The 27,654-nt window shown below is 39.5% G+C and overlaps 2 protein-coding genes across 2 annotated transcripts; one reads left to right on the top strand and one right to left on the bottom strand.

The window, feature by feature from the left end:
* Positions 1–1,311: 1,311 nt before the first annotated feature.
* LOC311207997 (centrosomal P4.1-associated protein-like) lies at positions 1,312–18,346 on the top strand (the record flags this gene model as incomplete). The annotated part of the gene is given in 8 exon segments (XM_084284415.1): positions 1,312–1,470; positions 15,938–16,021; positions 16,025–16,057; positions 16,784–16,868; positions 17,239–17,359; positions 18,159–18,209; positions 18,211–18,274; positions 18,278–18,346. Coding segments are annotated over 8 exon segments (666 nt in total).
* A 3,196-nt stretch (positions 18,347–21,542) lies between these two features.
* TTLL2 (tubulin tyrosine ligase like 2) lies at positions 21,543–23,201 on the bottom strand (the record flags this gene model as incomplete). The annotated part of the gene is made up of 1 exon (XM_084284161.1): positions 21,543–23,201. The coding sequence occupies one exon, from the start codon at positions 23,199–23,201 to the stop codon at positions 21,543–21,545; it is 1,659 nt and encodes a 552-aa protein (XP_084140287.1).
* Positions 23,202–27,654: the final 4,453 nt, after the last annotated feature.

The following is a 27,654-nucleotide window of genomic DNA, read 5'->3' as shown; positions in this document are numbered from 1 at the left end:
CCAACCTAGAAAATTCTGTGATTCTGTGAAGTTCTAGCTCTGATTAGTTTATTTGTACAGGTGCAACTCTCATGGCAAGAGGTTGACATCAGCTGAGATTTTGGGGATACTAGCTTGCTGGCTTTTATTTTTCAGAAACTTAAGAGAGTATTGTTCAGTCTTCAGTGGAATGTATTATATATAGGTTGTGCATCTTGCTTTTGTTCTAGCACATTGTATTTCAGGGCAACTGGTCTGGATTTAGAGCAGTGGCTACACATAATCACAGCAAATATATATATTTGCTAATTTAATCAGATTCATGTGAGAAGAAATAATACTTCCATTGAATATTGCTGAAATATTTTTAGGATGCATTTAATATTAATAGAATATTAAATAGGCTTATAGAACACAACCAAAAAATAGAAATTAAGTAATGAATTGTAAAGAGCAGCAGGATATGGGGAGGTTATTTTTATCTTACTGCTGTTGTGAGCTTTCATGTTTTGCTGTTGAAGTGCTGAACTCCATTACAGAGGGAAAAACTTGAGGTCATGGCTGCCTCCTATAGCTCCTGTTGCCTTTCAAGTGATGGCCAGATGGTGACTGTAGGTCATGAAATGAACTGAAGCAACAAACTATCAAATAATTTGTCATTAGTTCAAAAATGAACTAAACAGCTGGATCATGGTCATATAAGTATGCTCTGTTAGGGGCTACATAAAGATTTATGTAGCCCTTTAACTTTTGCTGACTTCTTAAGTGCACTTCATACATTGGGTGTGAAGAAAAAAGGCCTGGGTGCTGACCTCTCACATTTAACTCTTGTAGTTCACTTACCTGTAAATATAGTACTTATCCCCCCCCCCCATGGCTGTTCTCATTTGTGGGAATGCCTGGGCTGCTGGAAGTACAGCGCAGTGCCCAGCCTTGCATGATGGAGCGCTTCATAGGTACGGTGCCAGGGAACAGGCTGTGCCTTCTGTAGGTCAGGCTTAATTTAGCTTTTCCTGTACACAGAAAATGTGTTTGAAAGCCTTTAAGTTCACAGTAATTGAGTTGTAAGAAAATTTCCATTATAATTTCTTCTGTCTGTGCAACAGAAACTTGCAGCTGGATGTGTACATGAGTGCTCCAAGTGATGAAGGACCTGAGTTTTGTGAAGTGCTCATTCATAATATAATATTGCCACTCTCAGCAATATGGGTTTATTTGTGTCATGCCTAAGCCCTCCAAAGTTCATGCCCAAAGAAAAAGCATCTAGAGACAGTCCTTTATTACCGTCTTTATGACAGCTTCATACTCTGTTTACCCTCTGACAGAACACGAATGGACCAGCTGAAGACTGTTGGGAGCCAGGACCTGACTCACCCTTTGGAATACAATAAGAAGCAAGTTCACACACTGCAGAAGGAAAAAGTTATACATAGCAAATTCAAAGGAACAGCTAGAGTCACTGGAGAAAGTGTGAAATCAGAAGAAATACAAGTAAGCTGCCTTCTATGGAATAAAGATGCTGTTCTGTTCAATGAATGATTTTATGTGCAGGCATCTTATGGTAATACCTGAATCCTTCCATTTGTCACAGGTGGATGATTATTCATGCTACTTCTGGAAGATGGCTGTGTGTACAGTAAAGATATTTTTGTGATAATAGGACATTGCTTTGGTTTGTGTTTTAAATGTACATCCTGCTGTCTTTATATAAGAGAAAAAAATATGTTGAAGTGCACAATCTATTTTGTGAAGAGGAGAAGAACGAGGTCCCTCTATTCCTTTCACTTCTTTACACTGGCTTTTCCAGCTCTGAGTTGACTCTTAAAATTTTTCTGTTTTCTGCCATAGCGTGCTTTACGTCTTTTTGATATCAAATGCCATAGTGGTGGTGGCAATTACTCTCCATTCTCACCCCAAGCTGGATTTTTTCATTAAAAAATATTTTATATATATTTTTTATATCTGTATTTTAGATATATATATATATAAATCCTGACCTTTGGTTTTGAGGTTCTTTGTTGATACCTCATAGGGTATCTAACAATCTAATCTATGTAATCACGTACCTGATTCATTTATCGTAGTTTCTTCTAAATTCCCTTAGGAGAATTCCATCTGCTTCAATCCTTTATTTCATCTTCCTAAGTGAAAAGTAACCTCTGAATATCTGTGGCTATTGGCCCTAGCAAAAATAGCTATATATAGTATGACTTTAAGTCATTTTCTAGAAGAATCACTGATAAAGAGAAGAAAAAGATGGTGAGCCCTGTGAGACAGTGATTAAGGGGGTGGAGGCCTCTAAAAGCAATAGAAGATTCCTTATAGAATAAAGCAGTAGGCAATGATCATGCTCAGAAATGTCTGGAACAATATTCTGCTGCAAAAAGATATCTAAACCAAAATGAAGGATATCTAAACAAACTGATGCACTTGACAGGAAAAAAAAAAAAAAAAGGTGATTTTCTTGACCAGGAAAGTTTCTAAACATCAAGAAATCCACCCCAAAATGCATCAAATTTCATCACTTCCATGTGTCTGAACTCAGCTGAATATCCCCTGCTGTTTATAAGGACCATTTAACTAATCGTGTGCCCTTGCCATAACATGAAGTTCTGATGAACTGTTATTCTTACCATTAAAACACACTTTATGTCTTTGCATTTTGGGGGGGAATATAGACATTAAATGGTGTTTCTTTGCATCATTAATTTGCATCTCCTGATTTTCCTTCACACAACAAGGACCTCTCACTGTTACTTTTGTAAAAGTTTGTGTTTTTTTCCTAAATATAGGAGTTCACAATTTTTTAAGATTTTTTTTTCAAATGTGTTGTTTTTGTATTGTAAACCTTCAAACAGAACAGCAGACTTCATGGTTCCTTCTGCATGTGTAATGTGGGAATGCTTAGTCCCGAGCAGGCAATGACATGATACACTTTTTTTCTTCTGGTAGATATTAAAGCAGCAGATTTTAGGACTGCAGGAGGAGTTCAGGAGAAATGAGACCTGCTGGTGCGCTACCTATGGCAAGCTAAGAGACCAGGTTGAGAGGCAGACTAGACAGAACATGGCTTTGAGATGAGCACAGAGTTTCAGAACATCAGAGGCTGAAAGCAGAAACAAAATGAGGAGCTGTGAATCTCATGGACAGAAAATCGGAAAGTCTCTGGTACTGGAAGACACTATGTGTTTAAACTGTCTGAATAATTTAGGTATAACTTTTCTTTTGGCCAGGTATGCATGAATACTGTGACTTCATTCCTGCCGTGCTTAGCCTGAAGGGGGAGAAAAATCACGTCTGCATTAAGCCATGTTTAAACACATTATTTGCATGGTCCTCTTCCATTTAGCCTTAGCCATGAGGAGGGTACCTCTACAAGGCAATTCCAGCAGCCTGTCTGTCACTTACATAAGGGCATTAGTTACCTAGATTCCCTCCCTAGTTAGAGGGAACACGTACATTCAGCATCTAACTCAGACAACTAACGTCTCCTAAAATTAATTCTAGTTTTCACATATGTCACTTATCTTTTTATAAAAACATTTTTTTTTAACCAGATGCAGGCTGGTTTCTAGCGATAAATATGGTGGGAACTTCTAGTAAACCTCATTTCAGTTCTTACTTAGTGCAGTAAACTTTCCGGGAAGTGAACACTGTCAGTGGCCTGCCTCACAAAAGCACAAACTCTGTGCTTTTGATTGGACTCTTGATTGGAAGTTACACTGGGCTGGAGCAGGAAAGACAATCAAGGTAGAAAATGTGACTGGTTAGTGTAAATGTCTGTGCTCATCTCCTGAAATCAAAAATATTTAATCATAGTTTAACAGATTCTGTTGTCCTTTCTTGTTAATATCTCATTTGTTTGATATACTTGTAGGGTTACTTGTTACCTTACTATGTACCTACATAACTTCATTTCAGGGATTTAAAAGAAGAGAGAACAATACCATTACCCCCCTTCCTACACAGGAGACAGCAAGTCCTGGGGAAATTAAAAGGTTCAAACTAGAATCCAGGTTTGAGTGGACCATTTCATTTCCCTGTTGTATTCAAGGAAGACAAAATATGTGCCTTTAAAGAGGGATTAAGTTCATCCTACGTGAGTTGAGGTGACTGGAACAGATACTTATCTTCTAAATAGTGCAGTGGTAAGATGAAACCTACTTTTCCACAGAAAGCCTGCATCTAGGAGAAAATCAAATTTAGCCCTTTTAATCCTAGGTGTTTCCCTAATTTGCAAATCTTATTTCTAGTAATGTATCTTTAAAAGATGTTAGACACAGCAATTAATCTGTCCCTTGCTTTATGGAGTGAAGACATTTTGGTCTCTATTTTTATTTGATTTTAATATACTCATTAATGAGATTTTTCACCTAACACTATTAAGTTCCTTTAAAAATCCCATTTCAAGTCATGTTTCACTTTATTTTTAATTTTCTCAATCATGCATGTTAGTATGACTCATCTTTTTTATAGTTTTTGAGAGTCAGAAAAAAAAAATCAGTTGTGCAGAATGAAAAGATTTAAAAATTGAAATAAAAGTAAGGGTAAGAAAAAGATAATTCACTTCTGTTGCAAGCCATATTTCTATATCATTTCTGCTTTGGAGTATTTGATATTGTAGAACTACTGCTCAAACCTCTGAAGATTTTTATTTTATGAGAACAATATTAGGATGCTGTACATAAAGATGCTAGGATGCTACATATAAAGATTGTTGTATCCAATGTGGGGGAGTTTCAGTCCTTAGCAGAACGAGATGTGGAATTTCATTGATTGTGCTTAAATATGTAGGGCTTAGCTATCAATCCTGAGCCATGCTGGTCCTGGCATTTTCATACTGAGAGACTAACACTCTGCATTAGTAAGTTACCTACTGCTCAAGGATAGCTGAGTAATGGCTACTATTGAACATAGATTACATCATTTTTATTAATTAAAACAGAAAACCTGTTGGTTTGAGAGTTATTTGATTGTACTAGCTGTGACTTGAACTTATAACTATATATGTATAACAAATTCTCTGTTAGGTTGCAGAAGCTATTCTGTGGGAGACAGCACCTTTGTCCAAACAAGAACAAAAATCATGGAGAGATAAACACAAGAGCCCCATCACCTCACGTGTGGGGACAAAGGTAGCTTTGCAGAAACACTTGTTCAGAGATGTGAATAGCGAAGTATTTCTACTGCCAGTAGGCATAGTTCCAGAGCTTCAAGTATTTATTTAAGGCAATGTTCTTTGGAATTGAAATTTGAAAGTGTCTGTATATGCATGTTTGGGTTTTCTTGCAATGGTCTTGTGCTGTGATTCAGCATGATTTTGCTTATGGTTTTGCAGTAGCAAAGCAGCAAGACGCAAATCTTGTTTTTCCTTTTCCAGATCTACTTGAATTGCCTGTTGTTCACGGATATGCTTTGAATTCATTGTACCTGCTACTTCAGAGATTGCTTTTACAGAGAACTGCCATACCTTGCCTCGACAAAGCATAACTCCAGTATTTTGCCAGTTAAGTCCTTGACAATGAGGACCAGTGGCATTCTGCCTGATAAAATCAGTGGGAAAATCACTTAGATTTTTCAAGCTGTGACAAGTTAACTCAGTATGTGAAGTGAAATGTTTGTTTTGTGGCTGATATTTATGAGTACTCTTCCATAGACAGCTTACAACATTGCTTAACACATCACAATGTTTAGAGTATACAGATACCTACATATCATGTTTTTCTTTTTCTTGGTTTCATATTTCATGCATTTCATTATGGACATCTTGATTATTACAAGTCTTTCTTTTGTTAAAATTCAGCTGAAATCTGTGCTTTGTTCAAGTGAACACTTTCTCTGACTTCCCTCATATTTATTGGAAACTAATCTTCTGCTTCCATTGGATAGAGCAAAAATTAGCTCAGATTAGCTGATGCACTGCTCTCTCTACCTATTTATGGACAGAAATGAAATTTAAAATGTCAGGTGAGAAAGGAGGCAAATATTCCACTCTAGTGATAATGACAGTGTGTGGCTTGAAAGTCACCAGATAGTGACTTTAGTGAATCCTGTGTGGTGCCAGACATGAAAAGATTCATGAATCATGAGAAGACTTCTGAACTGAGTATGCTTAAGTGGGCAGAATCAGTTGTGTGACATAGTAACTTCAAATATGACACAGACATTGTGTCTGCATTTAAGGCTGGCCCTATTTCTAAATAATATATGCTACTTATAAGTCACAAGTTGGAGAGTTTAACTGTAGGAAAATGTTTTATTTTTTTTTTCTGTACTGATGTTGGATCTTCCCCAGTCTCTTCTACAGCCAGGATCTCTCCATTGCCTAGTACTGCAGTGGGCAGTTATAAACCAGCCAAGTGCTGTAGGATAGACTATCTGCAGTTATGGTGGGCAGTAAAGTCAAAAAGCTTTGGTAGCTTTCCCTAGAAGCTTTCAAAGTATGAAAGCATATTTTAACTGAACATCTCAAGTGCTCTTGCAAAATGAGTTAAATTCTGAAATGTTTATTTTATACAGGGATTCACTGTGGTCTATTGAGTTTGTTTCTCTCCTGTTTGTTTCTTTCCTTTTTGCACACTCAGCCATGTGCAAAAAGAAAATGGGACTTCAAATGGGGAGAATGGGGAAGCTGACGACAGCAGACTCCTAGGCTTGTCATTATCTGAGCTTTCACCATCCAGCTAACATTGGATCCTATCCAACTGGAATCCAGCACGAGCATGAGCTAGACTGGTGGGCATACTGCCCAGACTTCCTGAGTGAGCTCTGAAATTTCTGACAGACACATGTTCTTTTTCTGATCTGATGGCAGAAGACCTTGCAGTGAACTATGTGAATGAAGAATTGAAGGCTCAGGGAAATGGATGGAGTATTAAACGGAAGCCCCAAATCTGTGGCATAGTGATAGATCTGAACATGGTGACTGCTGTCTTTTTAGCAGATGGATATTTTCAGTGAGAGATCCTGTGAATTTGGACAGCTCTAAATTTTGGATATAGTTGAAACAAACACGCTGTTTTTCCTGTGTAGAATTGAGATACTGTGCATAGGAGAAAATCAAAATAGATAGAATCACCCTGACTAACCGAAGTAGAGATATATGCCACAGATGTGTGGCAAGCTTTGTAAGACATTTAAGGAGAGGCTAGCTAGGGATGGTGAGTTTCCTCAGCTGTAACCGAAAAGGCTAAACAACACTTAACATCTGATGTATTTCTGTCAAAGCTAATAGAATTTAAGGATATGTAAAAAAGCGTTTGGGGAGCAAGTCTGAATAATGATTGGTACAGGTTAAAGAACCAGATTTTGGCATGATATTATGGGGAAAAAAAAAAAAAAAAAAAAAAAAAAAAAAACACGTATCTGAGAGAGAAGTATGCCACTTGCTCTACATCTCAGAAAAGGTATATTCTGTTTGCCTATAATTCTTTTACTAATAGTGACTCCCATTTGTACTGTTATGTGATCTAATTGGTGAAGAAATGGCCACTTCAAGCCAAACTTCAGTGAGACAAGAAAAATATCCATTTTAACTGTATGTCATTAATGATTCTTTCAGAATGAGGCTTGAGTGATGTACAGGTTGGCTAAAGTGGTTAACACTTGGAATTCTCTCTGAATTTCTAAATGCATCACATTAAAAACTTGGCAGAAACAAGTTGCCAGTTTCCTGCCAGACATGCAGCTATAGGTGAATCCTAGTGACTTCTAGGAGAAAGCAGTTATTCATTAACTGCTGAGGGGAGAGTTGTACTGAAAGGCATACCAATATCGCTTTTTAGAGGTCCTGTTGGAAAATTTTCAATTAAGGCCTAATGTGCTTACTTCCAATCCTACTAGATGAACTTGCTGTCTAATTTTGCCATGGATTTAGATTACCTTTGAACATGTTATTTCCTTCTCTATGAATATTCTTCCTGAGAACTGACTAATTATGAAGCAGGGAAGTATGACTTCTGAGAACATGTAGACAGTCTTTTGTGGCTTTTGAGTTTTCATTGCTTTATTCATGAGGATTTGTTGATTTCTCACAGTTTTTTGATCTGTTAGTCAAGGTCTGGGAGTGAAAATTCCACATGACACAAATCACGATATTTGGAGGTTATACAAGATAATTCTTTATGAGATTTGACAGTGAGAGAGTTCTGAGACAATTTGGTTTGTATCACAATGATTAAGAATTCAATGTATTAACAACATCTTGAGGGAAAAACTCATTAGAAAATTTAAAGGATTACTGTTGTGCATGGGGATCCAAGAAAACATACTTTTAAAGTTTGTCTTGTGTACAATGACCACGAGTAACAGCATCTCCTGCTCTCTGCTGCCTTCCTGACAGCATAGATGTATAGGACTAGAACAAACCTCAGGAGATCACCTGGTCCTTCCTTTTGCTGACAGAAGGATCAGTGTCACTGACAGTTATTTAATCTGTGTTTCACCAGCTCCCATGAGAATAATCCAAAATGAGCTGGCATCTTCTGCTGTTTAGCTTTTCTTCAAGTTTGAAAATTCATAACTAAACTCCCATTTCCATTGCTGTCACAGCTGATTAATTTTTATTCTGTTTTCAATAGGAATATGAAACAACTGATGTATTTTGTGTATGCTGGAGGGCTGTTTCCTTCCTCAGTCTCTTCAATCTGTTTGTATCATTTACTGGTGATCCATGTATTTAAAAAGAAAAATGGCATTACTTATTTAGATAATTTGATGATTTTGTTTATAAAAAGTGGTGGAGTTGAGATACTCTTTACCAAGAAACTGATCACAACTACTTGTGTCTCTTAAAGTGTAAAGCTGAATTGCAGTGGTTGCTTGAGTTGTGGTGATTGTTATGATTTATGAAATGTTCTCTGAGATTGATATCCAGCTTTATGAAAAAGACCACAGGTAACTCACTAAGCCTGTCCTGATTCCTCTGATGTTATTGCTTTAAAAATCGGTATGCTAGTGTACACCTTAAAAATCTACAGTCTATGCTTTGCATAAAAAAAAAAAAAAAAGAAATCAACAGTTTTTACAATGGTATACATAGCGATGTGGAGTACTCTTACTAACACTGTTCTGAATGGAAACTCCCTCTACAGAACTGGTTGTTGTTTAGACACCTAGTGAACAAAACTCACCATGTTCATGGAAATACCTATTCCTTCTCTCTAGCTTCATCTCACTGCTTCACTTCTGCAGTCCAATAGTTCATCCTACTTCATGAGCTCATTAGTTCTGTAAGCTTAAAAACAATGAGCAAATGCTGTTTGTATAATATTTTTAAGCCAGAGTCTTCATCCCTTGGCTAAGGGACATCATCCATTGCATTGCACCAGTAAATGTTGAGTTCTGAACAAAGAACACCTTTAAGTAGCTCATGAGGCTTTGTATTCTAAAATAGACTTCCTAGGCAACTCTATGTTAAAATCTTGCCATAAAGTATTTTCTATTTACCGCTCTTATAAAGATAGCGTTTTTTTTCAAAGCTCTAATTACTATAGTCTTTCTATAATACACCACAGCAAAGCAGAGGGAAAAACTGTCTGGCTGAAGCTGATGAAAATTTAAACTGCTGTGACCCTGTTGACGCTTTCTGATGAAGGTGAGATGGCTCAAAACTGATCAGGCAGAAGAAAGCAGCTCTTTTTTTTTTGCCTGACTCTACTTACTGAACCAGCTCAGTCCTACTCTTTGGTTCCTGGTGCAGTACAAGGGAGGGGCTGGAAATGTGCAGCTGGGGATAGAGGGAGAGGAGTGGGACTCAAGCAATTGGGCTGAGGCTGGCTTGAGCTGCTGTGAAACTGCACCCTTGGGTTTTCAAGTTCTGTTCAATCTGTACAAGTTTCAGTCTTAATATTTTTAGCAATAAAATGATGGCTTACAAGATCTTTCCTTCTTGCAGTCTGCAATTTCTGAATTATATCTCTTCATCAAAAATAGCTTTGAAGGTCTTTAGTACTGAAGTCATTTGTCTTGAGCTGAAGGCCCAATCATATTTTGACACTGCCTATTCACTTGTAATTACAATTGTGATTATATCTGGAGAATTCACGCATATTCACAGAATCTGTCTGCAAAAACATCTCCAAATTCAGAATGGAAATCATATTCCTTTAGCAATGAGTTCTATTCATTCCTGTATCTTTTAGCATTGTTGTCTGAAAGAGCTGATCAGTGGCCTATCTCCTGCTCAGTGCCATTTTGTGCTTGGAGGAAAAGCTTTGGCCATTTACAATTCTCCAGCTTTCTGTTGTACAGACAGGTCCTCTTTATTTGTTCTTTCCTTGTAAGTATATCCATTAAATTGTAATGTCATTTATTAATATAAATATGGTGAGATCACCATCCACAACAACAAATTTCCTGGATTTTATTGATCCAATAGAGAAAATTTTGCAGCCTTCATGGAAAAATGGACATAGTGACTGTTTCTGAAGAGGGAATTGTCTCTCTGCAGCTTTGCTAGTGCCACATCCCTTGAACAATCATTCATGGAGTTGGGCAAATTAAGCTGATGGCAAATGTATTTTTTCCATGGACTACTTAACACTGACTTTCCCAAGCAGACACTGTCCAATGTGTGAGACATTTCAAATTGAGAGGCCAGATCTTATCTTGAGGTCTCTTCCAACCTAGAAATTCTGTGATTCTGTGATTCCATGATTCTGTGATAGGCTAAGTCATTGATTTAGATAACTACATGTATTTGATCAGTGTTTGCTTCTTCCCGCATATACATTCTAAACCTCAGCCTGCTCCACATTTCTCTGAATGTTTTTGTGTTTCTGACCATCACTTGCCCACTGCTTTAGTTATTCATTGGCTCAGTATTTCAGAGATTCTTCTACTATCTGTTCTGATAGGCATACACAACTTCCCTTGCCATTCCTGGGACTGCTTTCACAATGTGAACATTGTGATCATACTGTCTCTACTGGCAGGAATCTCTATGTTAGGTGCAGGACTTTCAAAGGTCTGACTTGAGAGTGCAACCTCAGTTTTCCTGTTATGCCAACATAATGCTTACTTTGCAGGTCTTGGCTCCTGGCAGTTGTTCTGTCAATCCAGTATCTCTTATCCTGGTCATGCCAGGAATATTTTGTTTCCTCTGTGATCTGATTTAATGTCTCTGAGAAAAACTGGGGAAGTGATGTTGTGTATTTGTGATCTTCCTGGCCAACTGTCTGCTATCACATGTTTGAAACTCTTGACTTCTCTTTTCCCTTCAGTGGCTTACATCTGTCTTAGGGTCCCACGGGGCTTGCGTCAGCCTTGATTGATGGGGAAATATGAGAGCAAGATTAAAAAGGGTGGCCATCTGGAAAGTAAAAATGAACTCACGCAATTTACTGGATCAGCTCAGTCGTAGTATACCAGGGAAGGATACCCTTGTTTGTGATTGGCAGGGTGTTTGACTGAGGGACAGGAGCCTGAAAGCAGCTGTTGGCTTTGCGATGTGCCAAATGGACTATCATTAACTTGCATCACTGTCCAAGTAGAAAGAACTGTGGGAAGCATGTTAAGAGCCCAAGTAAAGAGTTAGGTATAAAACATGCATGTGTATACCCATATACACAAATACACATTTTCCTAAAAGTTTAAAAATTTAATGAGCCACCTGCTGTAGAAGGATTTTAATGCTATGTTTGTATCAACTTAATGCAAATGTATTTAAATCTTTTAGGCAATAAAAAGCTCTGTGCAAAAGGCTGATCCTTTGAGATTTGTAATAAAGGAACATCAAGAAAAGAAACCATCTAACTCCTCCCTTGGCATAAGCACAACACCAACTGGCAGGAAAACACCTCACCAGGGAAGAATGACATGAATCACAGAATTTCTAGGTTGGAAGAGACCTCAAGATCATCGAGTCCAACCTCTGACCTAACGCTAACAGTCCCCACTAAACCCACTAAACGACACCTTTTGCATCAGAAAAAAAAAAGTCAGTGGCAAGGTCTATTTAGGCAGCCTCTATTTTCTGTTCACAGTATTGTTCAGAAGGTGGATTGGGATCATATTTCTCGCAAAGCTGCTGCCTAGTCTTCTTGCCCTGGTATTGCACCAGTTTTGCCAGAAATAATCTTATGGATTGCTCATACATTGAATTATTTGCACACCTTCGGGCCAGAGTGTGGGTAAACAATTTGAAACCTGTCCCCCTTGCCGTCAGAAAATGTTCATGGCACCAGGCCTCAGGGCACTGTAGGACAGGGTGGCTCCTGGGGCCTAGGGGCTGGGAGCAGCAGGGGCTCCCCATGGAGCCTGGCAGGGCAGGGCCCCAGCTGCCTGGGCCCATCCCACCACCTGAGCCAGGGAGCAGGGCTGGCTGGGGATGGGAGTCAGGGTCAGGCCAGAATCCCAAGTGCAGAAGTCCATAGTGATGAGGCAGGTCATGCTAGGAAGTCAGTCTGCTGGTCAGGGTAGGGGTTTGCAATGATGATGTGCATGGCCAGACACAGGCATGCCTGTGATATGGTGTGCTGTGTTGTGACATGGCAACTCAACGAGCACTAAGAACAAGAGACACAGCTAAAATGCGGCTCCTAAGAGGAGGAGGGAGGGAGCCCTGTATGGGGCCTCTTCCAGCTCTTTCACCTAGGCCATAGGTTCACAGAAGCCTGAACCAAGACCAAACATGGGTATTGTATTGGTGATCTGGTTTATACACAAACAGCTAAACTGCTAAAAAGGAGGAGCGCTCTCCGTCTGTGTCACTGATAGCTCCCAAACACAACCATGTTACTTCAGGTTGTATATCCTCCCTCTCCTACAGGGAGGAGAATGGATAATAGGCAATCACCTGGAGCTGGTTCATGTCTGAGTATCTTTAAGGGGCCTGGCTCATCTTCTTATGTCAAAGGTAAGATCTGTGGGAACTTCCTACCTGCTTACAGTCATCTGCAAATGACTTGATCCCCAACCCTTGGCTAGTAGGCAATATGTTGTCACTAAAATTGTCCTGTGACACATAGAAGTAAAAAAAAAATAAAAATAAAAAAAAAATGTACTTGACAAGAGAGAGAGAACAGATTGCACTGTCTGTGATTACATGCTGAATTTCTTGTCCTGGAAGCCCAGAACGTGGAGAATGGAGGTGGTCTGCCCTTCTCTTTGGTCCAGGACAAAGCACCTTCAGAGAGGATGGGGCAAGCAAATGTCATCAGTATAACAAGCAATATGTTGCAAGAATCTGAGAGCTAGCATATTTCAAAAACAAACAAACAAGAAGCCTTCTGTGGTAGGTGTGGAAACATGATTGGCAATTTTCTTATCCTTTCAATAATCCCTTTTACTTTGCTTTTTCTATAGGAAAACCTTTGTCCATTTCAGGTAGCTCATAAGACATGCCCCTCTCAAGTAAGCACAGCAATAACACTTGCAGCTTTGCACTCTGCAGTAACAGTGAAGAAACAAAGGTATAACCCTAAGAAACTGTATACAATTTATTGTCTGTGATCTCAGTTTTCATATTCTGCATGCTAACTCTGATTTAGCTGGCTACAGTACTCTCCTGGCTTTATTTTCTTGCCTCTACCCATGATGAGCAGAGTCTTTAAAATATTGCAATGACTTACAAATAACATAGTAGATTTCTTTATCAAGATATTCCTGCAAGAACACTTGACACTAATAGATTTATGTTGCTAGTTAACATTTTAATTTGGCTCAGGAAGAAGAGACAATCTTAAAAAGACAGAAGAAATGTTAAAATCTCAGAATAAATTGGCTTTTGTGACCACACAGAGAGAAAGTGGTATAACTGCTTATGACAACAAGGTACCTACAAGCAATTCTGCTTTTCTGGATGATGAAGCAAAGGTTTGAGCAACTAACATTTCTAGCTCTTATATGATCAGCAACTGTCATCTTTCTGTTAGCATTGCTAAGAACCATGTAATTTGTTTAGGAAGAGTGGATCTAACTAATACACAGACCTTTCTTTGCAAATCAGTAACTCAGTATTAAAAGAGAATTCTGTTCTTTGCTCAATTGTTCATTCTCTACACTTCCTATAGTGCAGTTTCCCCAGAATACACTCTTATTTCCTGATTTTTCATCTTTCTGTATGCTATCTTTTGCTTTTCTAACTGAAGTTAATTGGAGCTAATGTGCAGCACTTCTAGTTATGACTAAAAGCTGTTATGACTATGAAAACATCACAGATATTGCCTCCAAAATCAATATTATCTAGAAGGTCAATGTTACATCAAGAAAGAAGAAAAAGTGAGGAAGAGGTGAAGGAAAAAATAGAGTATTGTGAGGGAAAGGTGAGATAAATTACGGTGCTTGGAGAGCTGCAATCAATAGGAATCACAGCTTCAAGTAGCTGCAGAGAATTAAGTCTCAAATTAGGAGTCCTTTCTTGAAAGTAGAGCTCAAGTGTAAAGTTCACATTGCAAATGACAGAAAATACATAAAGCTGACAGGCTGGAAACAAGTAACCAAATTCTCTTCTTATCTACCATCTTGATTTGTTCTGTGACCTTCACTGAGGCCTTTTTGTTTCAGCTGCCTCCTTGAAAATGTGCTAGTGGGGTAGTGATGGTGTTTAGTAATTCAAGATTTAAGGCCATTCCTTTCTTTCCTTGAAAGTGAATCTTATGTCAGTGAGCTGTGCCAGCTGGACACCACTTGGAGGAGAAATCTTTTATTACATGCAGCTGGCCACACCTGGAGTAGCTCTAATGCTGAGATGGGCTCTGTGAAAGCTTCTACCAATCACAGTTCCTTCTCAGAGAAGAAGAAAACACAGTATCAGTTGTTTAGATCCTTGAAAGAAAAATAATTATGAAAAGTTCATTCTGACTTTTTTACAACTGGATTTTATTCTTAAAACTGATGGGTGGACTAGACTTGTGCAACTAGAGAGAAGTCAAAATGGGAACTAAAGCATTCACTCTAATTTAAACTAAGTGGAATTTCTTGTAGCATTGCCTTTTGTTGCAAGTATCTATAAGAACATCTTTCTACTGCTCACTAATAATAAATAATTTAAATAACGTTTAAATAAAATTATTTCTAAAAACCTAAAATCTTGCCCTCAGTAGTCATTACAATGCCTGCTTGGGGCAATACTGCATTTCTCTTGACCCAAGGATTTTTATTCCTTTTTGTTTTACAGGGAGGTGTTTTCTTTATGTGAAAAGTCGATGATAACATTGGAACCATACAGCAAAGCTGTAATGCACCTTCTGGTTGTCTTGTTTTTGAAATTCAGCAAATGAACTAAACTGTGAAATTTGACATATGCCGAACAGAAATAGCTACTGTAGTCATTCCAAGAAACCTGATTAACTAGAGGCCATGCTAGGTAGGCCTCTTTGACCAACATATTTGTTTGTACAACACCATACTGATGACATTGCTGCCACCCATTGACAAGTCTTGATCAATTTTGTAGGGGATCTCCGCATGCAGTCACATTTAACTCTAGTACTGGTTGTCAGTACTGGTTGTCTATATGGGCTTGTGTTACTTGGAATAAAATGGTTGTTAATGTATGTCAGCTGTCTGTATTCATACACCAAGTTCAATCATTTTGGTTCACACAATTCAGAACCTGTGTCTCCTGGGTGACTCATGTGGGATGTGTACTAGCGTATGTGAAATTGGTAGAGACAGTAAGTAACTGAGGTGAGGTGAGGAGCAACTTACATGGCTCCACTATTGCCACATGGCTGTATGCCTTGTCTTGCTTAACAGAAATGAAGGTGGTGAGTTGGGGATTTGATCCAAGTGATTGAAATTAGATCCTTTTGTAAAAATATAATGTCTGACTTTGGATTTCTTTTACGCATAAATGAGGCAAAAAATGTACCTGTCCTGCAGAGAGAGCTTCTGAAATATAAAGGCATAGAGTGGGTTCACTGAGTTACTTCAAGCTCCAATTTCATTGGAAGGCAGGGCGGTGTTATCCATTCCCTTTGGCTTCATTTACATTAGATACTCTCTGTTTTTGAAGGTAGAAGAGGGGCTCACTTTCCGCAATGGTACTAAAAAAGAGATCAGTGCTGATAAAAGGATGACCATTATTAGTTTTTTCAACTGAGATGTAAATAAGATCATGCCAGATCAGAGAGTGGTGAGTAGCATTTGTTTTTCTTTAAGGAAAAATAAGCGATTAAGTGCCTTTTTTCAAACAAGTTTGTATCATTTATCTTGATATATCATTTCTGGGAGAAATTGGTGAGGAAGGGAGTTGGGTTCATAGCCCTGAGCAAAAAGGCTGCTCCACCTACAAGGCCAAGAATGGAAAGCGGTAAAGAATGGAAAGAGGTGGAGGTAATAGTCATAAAGGGACAATAGGGGAGTTGGCCAAGCAGATCAAAGGAAACTGAAAGAAGGCAAAGTGCAGGGGCAGCCTTCTGAAGAAAGGACTGTTTTTCATACACAGGGGCACAGGGGGTTCTTCACTCTTGGCATTATGTAAATATAAATAGCTAATAAGTGTGAGATAGAGTGGATATGAGTAAGGCCTTGGCAGGAATGTGAATATTTTAAATTAATAGTGTGTGGAAAGGAGTTAGAGCTCCCATCCATGGGGAGGTGGGAGGATCACTCTCATGTATGCACTGTCTTGCTCTGTGCTACAGAAGAAAGTAGCAATATTTAGACAGAGACAAAAGGAGGGGGGAGAATAAGAGGAAAGAATTGAAAAGCAAAGAGAGCTATTTATATGTATGGTAGATATGGAAAATAACCTTGAAATGACTTTTTCAAGTTGGCTTATTTATAAGCACATTGTTATGGTTGAATCTGCTTATGCAAATATTGTGAGCGCGCTGCAAACAGTTTGCAATTCTTCCAGATTTATTATTATGCAGATGCACAGGCAACTCACACTGCTTATCCAGGTGGCCTGGAGGTGCTGCAGTTCCCTAATAATCAGATAGGTATGCAAAAGCTCATAAATGTGAACTATATGTACAGGAACATTTTTATTATGAAAGTGGTGTATGAGTCCAACTCCAGAAGATTGTTGTTTGTTTTTTTTTTTTCTTAATTTGCTTTGCCTTTGCATTTGGCTTTCAATATGGTCCATCACTTTACTCTCTCTTTCCTCCAACAAAGAAAGATAATAATAAAGTGTAAATGCATCTCTTCTATTTTTTACCATCTGATTATTTGATTTTTAAATTTCTTTAGCAGTATCATTTCTAAATATCTAAATACATTCCAATGTCTAAAGAAAATTGGATCTAGTTCTGTGTAAAGCATTTTGAAAGAATTCTAAACAGATTTTTTACATCTTGTTTTCAACAGAAAAACATTATCCCGATGGCACACAAGAAATCATTTTCCCAGATCACACAGTGAAATGCCTCTATAGTGATGGATCTGAGGAAACTTATTTCCCACATAGGACAGTACTAAAAGTAGAAAAGTAAGTCTCCTGTTAAAGACAAGAACTATGCACTGGGCATGGGTTCAATGATACCGACGTAAAACTGGTTAATTCTGCATGACTGGTAAATTCACAGGTGAAAGGAGAAGGGATTTGGAAGATAACAAGGGTTTTGTTACAATGAGGAACTGAAAATTGTTCACTTCCACCTTGAATCACAGGTGACCTTTATCGTTGGCAAAATGACTGAAATATTCCTCATTTAGTTCCATGTAACTTTACATTTAGTCTGTATATCTGGCCAGGGCTGCAGAGTAACTTGCAAGAAAAATGAGAGCCAGTTGTCTGTGTGAACAGTGTAGGTATTGAAGGACTCGGGATGAGGACTCCTGGGCTCTATTCCTAGATTTTTGGCTCACTTTATGTTCATGGGCAAGATATTTCAAATGTTGTCTCTCTATTCCTTGTTGTAAAATAAAGACAAATAACAGTAGGACAGGCTAACACATGCCTCTTCCATGTTTAGTGAACATACTGTTGTAAAAGGGGTTTCCTGTTTGCAAAATGGCTTGAGATCCCTGCATGAAAAATTCATATAAAATGCAGATCCCGTCATCCATAGGGTGGATAATACCATTAGGTATTATCCTATGTACAAAAGCACCTTTGTATTGAAATCATATTGTGATACTTGATCTGTAATGATACCCCATGTAAACTCTGAAGTGAATTATAACCTGTGGAAGTTTCCACTTTTATTGTGTCATATTAGACAGCAGCTTAGTAACATAGGTTAATAACAGACAATGCCTTCTGATCAATTTACTATTGCTTTCAGGAATGGAGATAAAAGAGTTGTATTCAGTAATGGCCAGAAGGAGATTCACACTGCAGTTCAAGAGGAGGGAGTACCCAGGTGGAACTGTAAAGACCGTGTACTGCAATGGCAGACAGTAAACCAAGTACTCCTCTGGACGGGTTCGAATCAAAGATGAGGAGGGTAATATCATCGCAGATAAGAAGTGATTCCTCCCCTTTAAGGGCTGCATTGTACGTAAGTGATTCAACCCATTTTCTCTGGGGTATTTAATCTTTCTCCTCTAAACACGTTTGTCAGTTTATAAGACTCTTTCCTTACGCCTCTGACGCTTTTCTGTTCCTGTTAATTAAGATTAGAACACGTGCAATAGTGAAAACCACTATTTCTATTGAAATAAACTAAGGATAGTACTCCTAATTGTGTTCTATACAAATTATTATCATATGCCACCAATAAAAATATATAAATAGTTTAACAGATGGAGACTAACTTATCTCTGTGTCCTGGGGTTATGGAGGAAGAGGGAGGATTAAAAGGGCCATGACAATGATCAGGGACTAAAGTACCTGCAATATCAGGAGAGACAAGAGAGCTGGGGCTCTCAGACCTAGAGAAGGCTCAGTGGGTCTTATCAATATGTATACATACCTGATGGGACGGAATAAAGATGGAGATCCTCAGCAATTCTGTGATTAAAAGGCTGAATATCAGGTTATTGTGCCTAGATATAAGGCTTGTGAAAATGTGTGGAATCTGTACAGCTGAAATTTACTTCAGTTCAGTGACTGGTGCTTATTTTGGAAATAACCTTACTTGGATGAAATGTCTCCTGAGCGAGACTTGAAAGAAATGCAGTTATGCTGTCTTTCTACAACATTAAAATAAATGCCCATAGTACCTCTCATCAAAGTGTTTATTTCATAATACTGATCACATTTTCCCTTGATTTCCTCTTAGTTACAGAAGTGACATCAAACAGGGATCACAGCATAAGAACCTCTGCTACAAAGCTTCTTTGGAGTAAAACATTCCAGCATGCATCAAACCTTAGCAGGAGCTGTGTGTTAGGCCAAAACCTGAGCAGTTGAGTGAACAGTAACCCCTCTAGATCTCCCTCCCAACCCAAATTATTGAGTAATGATACGATTTTAATCTAAGAATTCTGCCTAGTACACTTGAAAACAAACTGTAATGTTTATTCCATCCTGGTCATTATTCCAGATGAAACAGATGCTGCTTCTTTCTCCAGAAGTCTTTCCTCAGACCTCCTTTGTGTTGCTTTGTTTTTTAATTAACCTCTCCCACTACTGCCTCTATTCTTCCAGTAGAGTAAAAATATTTCTGGTCAGTGAATCTCTACAGCTTCAAGGCTCTTTGGATTGCATTTAATTCCTAGGGGGATTAATCATTTATCAGATGCTACTTTCAACTGCCTTCCCAGTAGACTGCCTGTCCATCATCTGTCTTGAATTCTTCCAAAGCACTGAAGCATTTCCCCTGTAGAGCTCAGCTCATTACCTGCCCAGTGACTGAGAAGACCAATTATCTCCTCATGCCCTTCAGATTCCTGCAGCAACAAACACACTTTCAAAGCATGCTGGTTTAGCTTCTTCTCATACCTATAGTGCAAAATAATTGCAAGATTATGGAATTGCTCTTTCTTTTCTTCGGTTTTCAGTGGACCAGACTACCAACAAATCACCATTCAAACTACAGATCATCTTTGGAAGAAATAGATTGAATAGAGAAGGCAGTATTGTTAATATTGGTTATAAACATGATGAAGTTTAGGAATTATTATGTTCTAAACATCCATGTAGTTTGATGTCAGCTGGTGTTATAATAAAATTTCAGTTTTTCCTTTGTTCCTTTATAACAAAGGAACAATTTATAAACTTGTGCTTTTTACTACTGCAACGTTCATTTTGTGTTTTGTAAAAGGAAAAATTAAAAAAAAAAAAAATCCAAGAGATCATTCTTCTCTGTGTTTCATTAAGAATTTTAGTTAAGTGCTGCTTTATTCTAACTAAAATAAATCTATGTTTTTGTGTTTTGCTTTTTTTTTTTTTTTTCTCAATCATCATAAAAACAGTCAATGCGATTAATGTATTCAGGTTTTCAGATTGGTTGGGAAAATAGATGTTTCTAAAGGTCAAGTGCTTTTATTCCCAGGAATTTATCCCTTTTGACAAAAGGTCCCTGTTCTTCAGTTAATATTGCTGACATCCTCTTTGTTTCTACAGTAGTACACAAACTTGCCTTGATATTTGCCTACTGTTGTTTGTTTTACACTTGTGTACTTCACAAAAGCCAGCTTACTATGATTTTTGTTCTGGAAGGTGTATAGTGAGCACACTTCTGTGAACCTTCAGGAAGACAGAATATGGTCGGGAAACCACACTTTTCTCCATAGGCTTTCTGTCATTAGATGAAGCATGCTATTGCCACTATTTAGCCTCAATTTTGAGACAAATTTATAATGTACTGTAGATAACTTCTGAACAGTTACTTCCCTGTCAGACAGCTGGGGGCAGCAAAGGTGTACAATGGAAGCACAGTAATTTGACGATCTCAAATGCTTCAGTTCAGCGTTAGTATTTTTCCATGCTCAGTTGATCAGTTTTATTGCAAGCAAAACAAAGCAGACTAACTGCTGTACTCCTCAAGTGGCTAATTCAGAGTCTGTGAGACAGAGATTTGATCCAGTCTTCTAACCAGGATACTTGCAGTTTATATCCTGCCCTCCATTATCAAATTGCTCTTGTACCTTGGGAAGCCTATTTTTTTCTTACTCATGCAGTCTACAAGGCCTTGTTTATCAAGAGTTTATCTGAAAAAAATACTGGAGCAGTATATATATATTTAAACTTACTTTCCATAAGAATTTCTACAGAGTCCTACAGGTCATAAAATGAAAGTTGTTTCATACTGTTGTTTCATACAATGCAAAATTAACCTGTAAAAATGAATGTCAGGAAGCTCACTGGGTTGTTCAAAAATGAGATAGTTTTGTGTCATTCATATCATGTGCACCTTTGTAAACTGAAGGCATGCTGAATGACCCCCCGGTGTAAACTGATCAGCTTTTTCAAATCATAAGGCCCTCTTAGTCAAGAAAAGAAAAGAAGCAAAGATCTGTGATATAATAATAAACAAAGACTGGCATCTCTGAGGATGTTTTGAGAAATGTAATTCTCTGTTTTTATTTGTGGATTACTTTAAAGAATTATTCAGTGCTTTCATTTTCAAAAATAATCTCTGATGGTAATTGCTAAATTACAATTTTTAAATTGTGTATGGTTTTGAGATCTCTCTCTTTCTAAAACAATTTCAGTATATATCTACCTCCTTCAAGTTAAAGATGTTATTTATGGTATGTCTATATAACCTAATGTCATGAAATTAAACAGAAGTTAAATAGCCTACCCCCTTCTTTGTATTCTGCTGTTTTGATAGCAACTGTTTGCTCACTAATTTGTTTATTTCCTTTATGATGCTCTTTACATCTGTCCCATCCCTGGAAGCTTGAAGTGCAGCTTCATTGAAAGGAAAAATAAGGACAAAGTCTCCTACCCGGCGGATAGGCCTCTGGTCTTTATCTGAGAGGAAATAGGGATGTGTGCTTATCTTGCAGTTGCGGAAATCAGGTGTAGGTAACCAGTGGTTGAGCTGGGCAGAACTACATGGGGAATGTACAGCTGGGAGTTTGTTTTTATCTTCATTTTTTGCTTGTGAGGATGTTTTTGGCCTGTTCATCTTTTCCCGCAGCTGGGAAGTCAGTGTTTTCCTTGGATGTGCTCTGACAGTTTTCTTGGTCAGGGAAGCCACCTTATGAATTGATCCTCTTGAAGCCTTCAGGGCAGGTTGTACTGGAGAAGCAGAATTAGATGTAGCCACTTTCTGGCAAGTGAGTAAGCCAGGAGCCTCCTCTGGAGTGCTTGGACCAGCTGTTCTCCAGGGCACCCGCCTTCTGACAGCTTTTGACCCAGCCATTTCATTCTGCCTGAGAGTGTCAATCTCCTTGTAGTTCAGCAGTTCAACAATATCATGAAGAAGTCTTCTTTTCACAGTGTCATCAATGGAACAATCTAAGCACAAGGCTGGGTTGTAGTTGACTTCTAAAAGCCATGGCTTGAATTTGTCATCAATCAGGATGTCAAAGCCAAAGAGCTCAAAGCAATTGGAAGCCACTGGTAAGGGGGTTACAGCAAGCAAGGTGAGAATCACTATGTTATTGATCTTCTGCCACAGAAGCAGGTCATCAACCCCAAAAATTCGAAGGTAAGAACGAAATTTGCTGAATGTCCACTTGCAGCCACAGCCAATCCCTTCTTTATATTTTTTATACGAAGCCCCGTATTTGTTGATGCTGGTGTTCGTTAGGTGGGCATAGACATTGTCCAGAGAACCAAGGTCAAACTTCTCGGTCGCAAATCTTACCAGTCCTTCTTCGTAAGTGTAAATGGTAAGGGGACAAAAACTGGTGACACACACATAGAGGCGAAGATCCAGTTTATACCCTGAAATGAGTAAGGGGTTGCTAATGTACTTCTGCACAATGACTGTACAGTCATAAACCAAGTCTTTAATGTCTTGGAAAATGAGTATGCCCCTTCCACGGGAGAGATCCACAGGCTTGCAAATCCAGTAGCTAGGTCTTCTGCCTACTGACTGTCTCTCCTTGCTGTATTCAGCTATAAATTTGACATAGTCATTGGGCATAATGAATGCCACTGGACTAAATTCATACAGAGCTGATCCATATGCCCCTTTCATACGTTTCAGATGCCTTGCCAAATAGTCTTTTCTGGTGATTCTGACAGCTTCTGGGTAGTGGTTGAGTCTCTGCCACGGTTTGATGCTGTGGTGATCTGTCATACGAAAAGGTGAGTTCCGCCAGTATAAGTTCCAGTCTGTGTCATCTTGCTCCTTTTGATCAAATTCAGTCCAACCACGTTCCAGTAAAACCTCACGGACTATTGCAGGGGCATTCTCATGGAGACGGAACACAAGAGGCTTCAAGATATCTTGTGTATCATAGTCATCTGCCATCACTTCCATCTTACCAGCTGAAAGAAAACAGAATTGTCAGGAAGGAAACAATGCCACAGATTGTGCTAGCAGTCATCAGCCTCACTGTATTCTTAATGCATGTCACTCTGTGTGTTCTTAAAGCATGTCACCCCTGTGTTTCCATGGTCCACTAATGAGAAGTCACAGAATCACAGAATTTCTAGGTTGGAAGAGACCTCAAGATCATCGAGTCCAACCTCTGACCTAACACTAACAGTCCCCACTAAACCATATCCCTAAGTCAGCTGTGTTTAAGCTGAAACATATATTAGAAGGGCAAAAATTCCAGCTGGTAAGAGAGCACAAAGCACTGACTGCTGAAAAGTTGGATGTCTCCACTCTAGTATTTACTCCTTCTTTGAGGTAGCCTACTACAGTAGTAATTGTCCTAAAACTTTTGTAACTCATGGATGTTTTCTTTTTTTTTTTTCAATTGCCTCCAGTCTAATGGCCATAACTTTGCGTAACAAGACTTGTTGTGCACTGCTGCATTGCTGAACCTTCCAGCTAACACATCACATTGCCCTGAACAAGCTTCCCTTTGTAAGGATTACAAAGCCAAATGCAAGCTATCAGGAAGCAGTAGGGAAAACTCCCTTCAAATGCTTCAAACTTCCTTCAAATGCTTCAAACTTCAAATGTTTTTTTGTTTCCTCTTTTGGAATATGCAGAATCTAACTTGCTGATAATCTGCTGCTATTCCTACAGAGAGGTGCTCCCCAGTTCCTGAAGACCTGGTCCTATGAACCTGTAGATTTGAGTGTTGCTGGTTTAATTTCCTGAAACACTACTAAGTTGCTCCCTAAAGATTAGTGTCTGTGTTTGAAGGGGAGGACGTCTTGGATGACAGCAGAGTGTTTGTGTTGAGAACCATTCTGACACAGCATTAACATACTGACCTTTCCCTTCACTCAGAAAGTGCAAGCAACAGAAATACCAAATCAGTGGGACATATCCTAAATAAAGCTCCTTCACATCATATTATCAGGGGTGACATCCTTACTCTCTTTTCAGGTTGAGAATCTTCACCCTGGAGATCTAGACTCCAGAAAGAAAATATCCTCTTACTTCCAAACCACTACAGAAACTAAGGGCACATGTCACACCTGGAAGTATTCAATGCAATATACAGCTGAGTTGGCCACCAATGCTTTCCTGTGGAAAATTTTCAATTTGTCAAAACTGAGAGCTTTTTCCCTCAGAAGAAAAGTAATCTTTGCCAGATATACATATATATATATATATATATATATATATATATATATATAAGTGTATATATATATATATATATATATATATATATATATAAAATCTGAATTTTCTTTCAAGTTGTCAGAATATCTCATTTCCATTTTTTAAAAGATCCAGATTTGAGAGTTCTGGGCAGACCATAGTCAATTTTTAGTGAGAGTTTTCCTTGGGTGAGGTGTTTGTAGAGAACAGGAAAGAAAACATGGTAAGTACTGCAGTGCAGTCACAATGCAATAGAACTTCCATAAAAGATCGCAAAAGAAAAAGTAGTCTTGCTGCATCTCTTACAGTCAGTGCTTTGTTTCAGATCCCACAAAGTTGGGGGTTTGCTGCTAAGGTTGCACACAAACCTTATGCGGTGGCATGGTGGTCCCAGGAAAACTTTGCTATTTTTGCTTCCACTTTCTTTCCTGGGAGATTTCTTTGCTTCCTGCTTATTAAACAGCAGTATGTTACATGCTAAATGTGTGTGTGTGTATATAAATGTAAAACTAAGTAAGTTTTCTACTAGTTGGTTCAAATCATTTGGAAAAGGTTATTAAATTAAGAAAGAAAAAAAAAATGTAACTGAAAGTAGCCGTGCTAAGCATCTGAATGAGTCAGCTTAGTACTGCAGTTAGCTTTGTCTTCTCTGCATTGCTAAGTGTTGCTATTAGCAGTGTTTCACTGAAAGGCACTGTTGTACATGAGTCCAGTGCAAGGTAAACTGCTATCACGGTCTCTGCTAGGTAATTATAAATTAGGCTGTTAGCAGTGTCTGAACAATAAAACCTTCTTTGTTGATTTTTCATGTCAGTTTGTATTAATGGCACATCTTACATACCTCTGGTGTTCAGGGAATAGTTTACTGAAAATTGCCTCACCAAGCCTGGATATAACAAAAGTAAGCCTCAGATTTCCAGATAATTAAGTACAAAGAAAACAAGATATTTTAACCCACAAAGAACATTTATCTGCCTTTAAAAAAATTGTACCTCTTATAAACAGAAGCTCTTGAAGCGATATTATAAAATTAACTCTGAGTTTACGCATCAATCTAAATGAACAAATGCAAATTTCACTCCTGTGCTCTATACAGACCTGTGCCTGGATGAACACACATCTCTTCATTCAGTGGAGTTCTGCCTCTTTTCCCAGAGGGCTCTGTTTTTGGCCCAATCTTTAATAACTTGGAAATCCACCCATGTATTTATAGACATTATTCCACAAAGCAGACATTGCTGCAGCTGCCTGTGGCCACACTGAAGTCTAACACCTACCCAGTGTTACTGCAGAGGGGCACCCAGGAATGGTGATGCTCCCCTCTGAACCAGGGTTCACCGCTGTGACCTCACGGTTCCAGCAGAGGTGTGTGGTGGCCCCGGTGCTGCAGGGCAGCCCAAGTACACATACCTGTGTAAACCGAGGCTTCGTGTTCGCCCTGGCTGCTTACAACGATTTATGTCACCGTTGCTCATCTTTATACCTATGGGAGGCAGATTTTTTGGAAACATGATCCTTAATGGGTAGGCATTAAAACTGTTTGTTTGCGGAGTTAATGTGGAATGTCTCTGCATAACTAAGCTCAGCAGACTGCACAGTATTAAAGGCTGTATTGAAGTCTTTGAACCCTCAGGATCACAGACCATAACATGGGCCTGAGAGCTGCCTGCCTTGGGCTTTCAATTTGGAAACAACCATTATAATTATTCTTACTGGTCACAATTTTTGGTAAATAGATATGTTTCAAGGCCAGAAAGGATACCAGCCCTTCCAGCTTCATCCCGTCCGCCCCTGGCTACACATCTCATCCCTTTACAGACCGCAAGTGCTGGACTGACAAGGTCACGTTCCCTACACCCAGGCACCCTGCTGGCAGAAAATCTGCCAGCGGTGATCCCACCATCGGTGCACGGGGACACGACAGAGGGGCACGCACCACGCCTGGCTACATCGCTACAGCATTTCAACCCGTGGGCTCTGCTGACCGCCCTGGGTGCGGCAGCGCTCCCTGCCAGCCTCGCCTCGCCTCTCCCCGCGGGGCTCCCCGCCCGGAGCTGCTCACCCACCTCACCCCGGGGCCGCTCCCTGCCTCCCGGCCGCTCCATGGCGGCGGGGCACGGGCAGGGGCAGGAAGGGCCGGCGGGCGGCCGCCGCCGTTGCTTGGCAATGGGGAAGGGCGGGCAGCCGCCCCGCCGCCATGTCGGGGTCCTGGCGCAGCCGTGTCCTCCCGACCCGGCTTTTGTCCCGGCGCGACCGGATTACAATTACTGTATCAATATTAATTACTTGAATCTGACTGTCTTAGCTGTCAGGTGGTGCCGTAAGGCATGGGCTGCCCAACACCTGCCTCCTCAGCAGAGGTCTGGGTGTGGCAGCCTCAGGCTGTGAGCTCTCTGGGAAGAATGGCCAGGCTCACTCCATGTCCTCATTGTCCCATTGACCCTCCTCCTACACCTCTAGGGAACCACAGTTCAGACTGAGGGCACCGGGGAGCACTTTCAGGAGATGGCCATCACCAGCCTTCGTCACCCCTTGCCAGCTGTAGAGCTCCTGAAGGTCTCAGCCACATGGCTAGGGAGGGACCCATCCTGGAGCAGGTTCAAACCCCAATGCCTGTGTCCACTGAGTTGGCTACACCTGCTGCCACGAGCCTCACATAGTCAAAGGCAGACAGTTAAAAGCTATTGCTTCATTACAGGCTGAACATGGTTGTGGCTGTGGGAGAGATCAGAGCCTGTGTGGTAGTGCAACATGGGGTAAAGAAGGGTGAATCCACCGGTGCCCTGCTGGGGGCCCAGGCAGTCCCCCTGAGCCAAGAAGGCAGAGGCCTCAACCATCGTTTTGTTTCTGGCGTTTCAGTGTCGAGGTGTTCCTAGATGAACTGAGGTTGGTTTGGAACACTATCCAGCAAAATCCCTGTGGCACGTTTTTTCTGTGATACCATTGCTAAACTTTTACTGCAGACACAGCTGTCTGCTGACCAAAGACAAGTTGACGGACTTGGTGCATTTTGTGGTGTTCAGATAAAAACTATATATATATCCAGCTTATACCATAATGCTATTTACAGCAAGTGTTTACAAAACACAGGGTGAGAACAATACACATCTTTATAAATAGTGGTTCCATGGTCATAGATCATAGATATTATTATATTATACGTGTTCTTTGCAATCAGCTGAGCAACTCCAGGTGCTGTCATCTTCAG

This window comes from Netta rufina (genome assembly GCF_964035555.1).
Source record: "Netta rufina genome assembly, chromosome: 3".
Lineage (NCBI taxonomy): Eukaryota > Metazoa > Chordata > Aves > Anseriformes > Anatidae > Netta > Netta rufina.
Note: the sequence above shows the minus strand (reverse complement) of the source record. Positions and strands in the feature narration are given on the sequence as shown.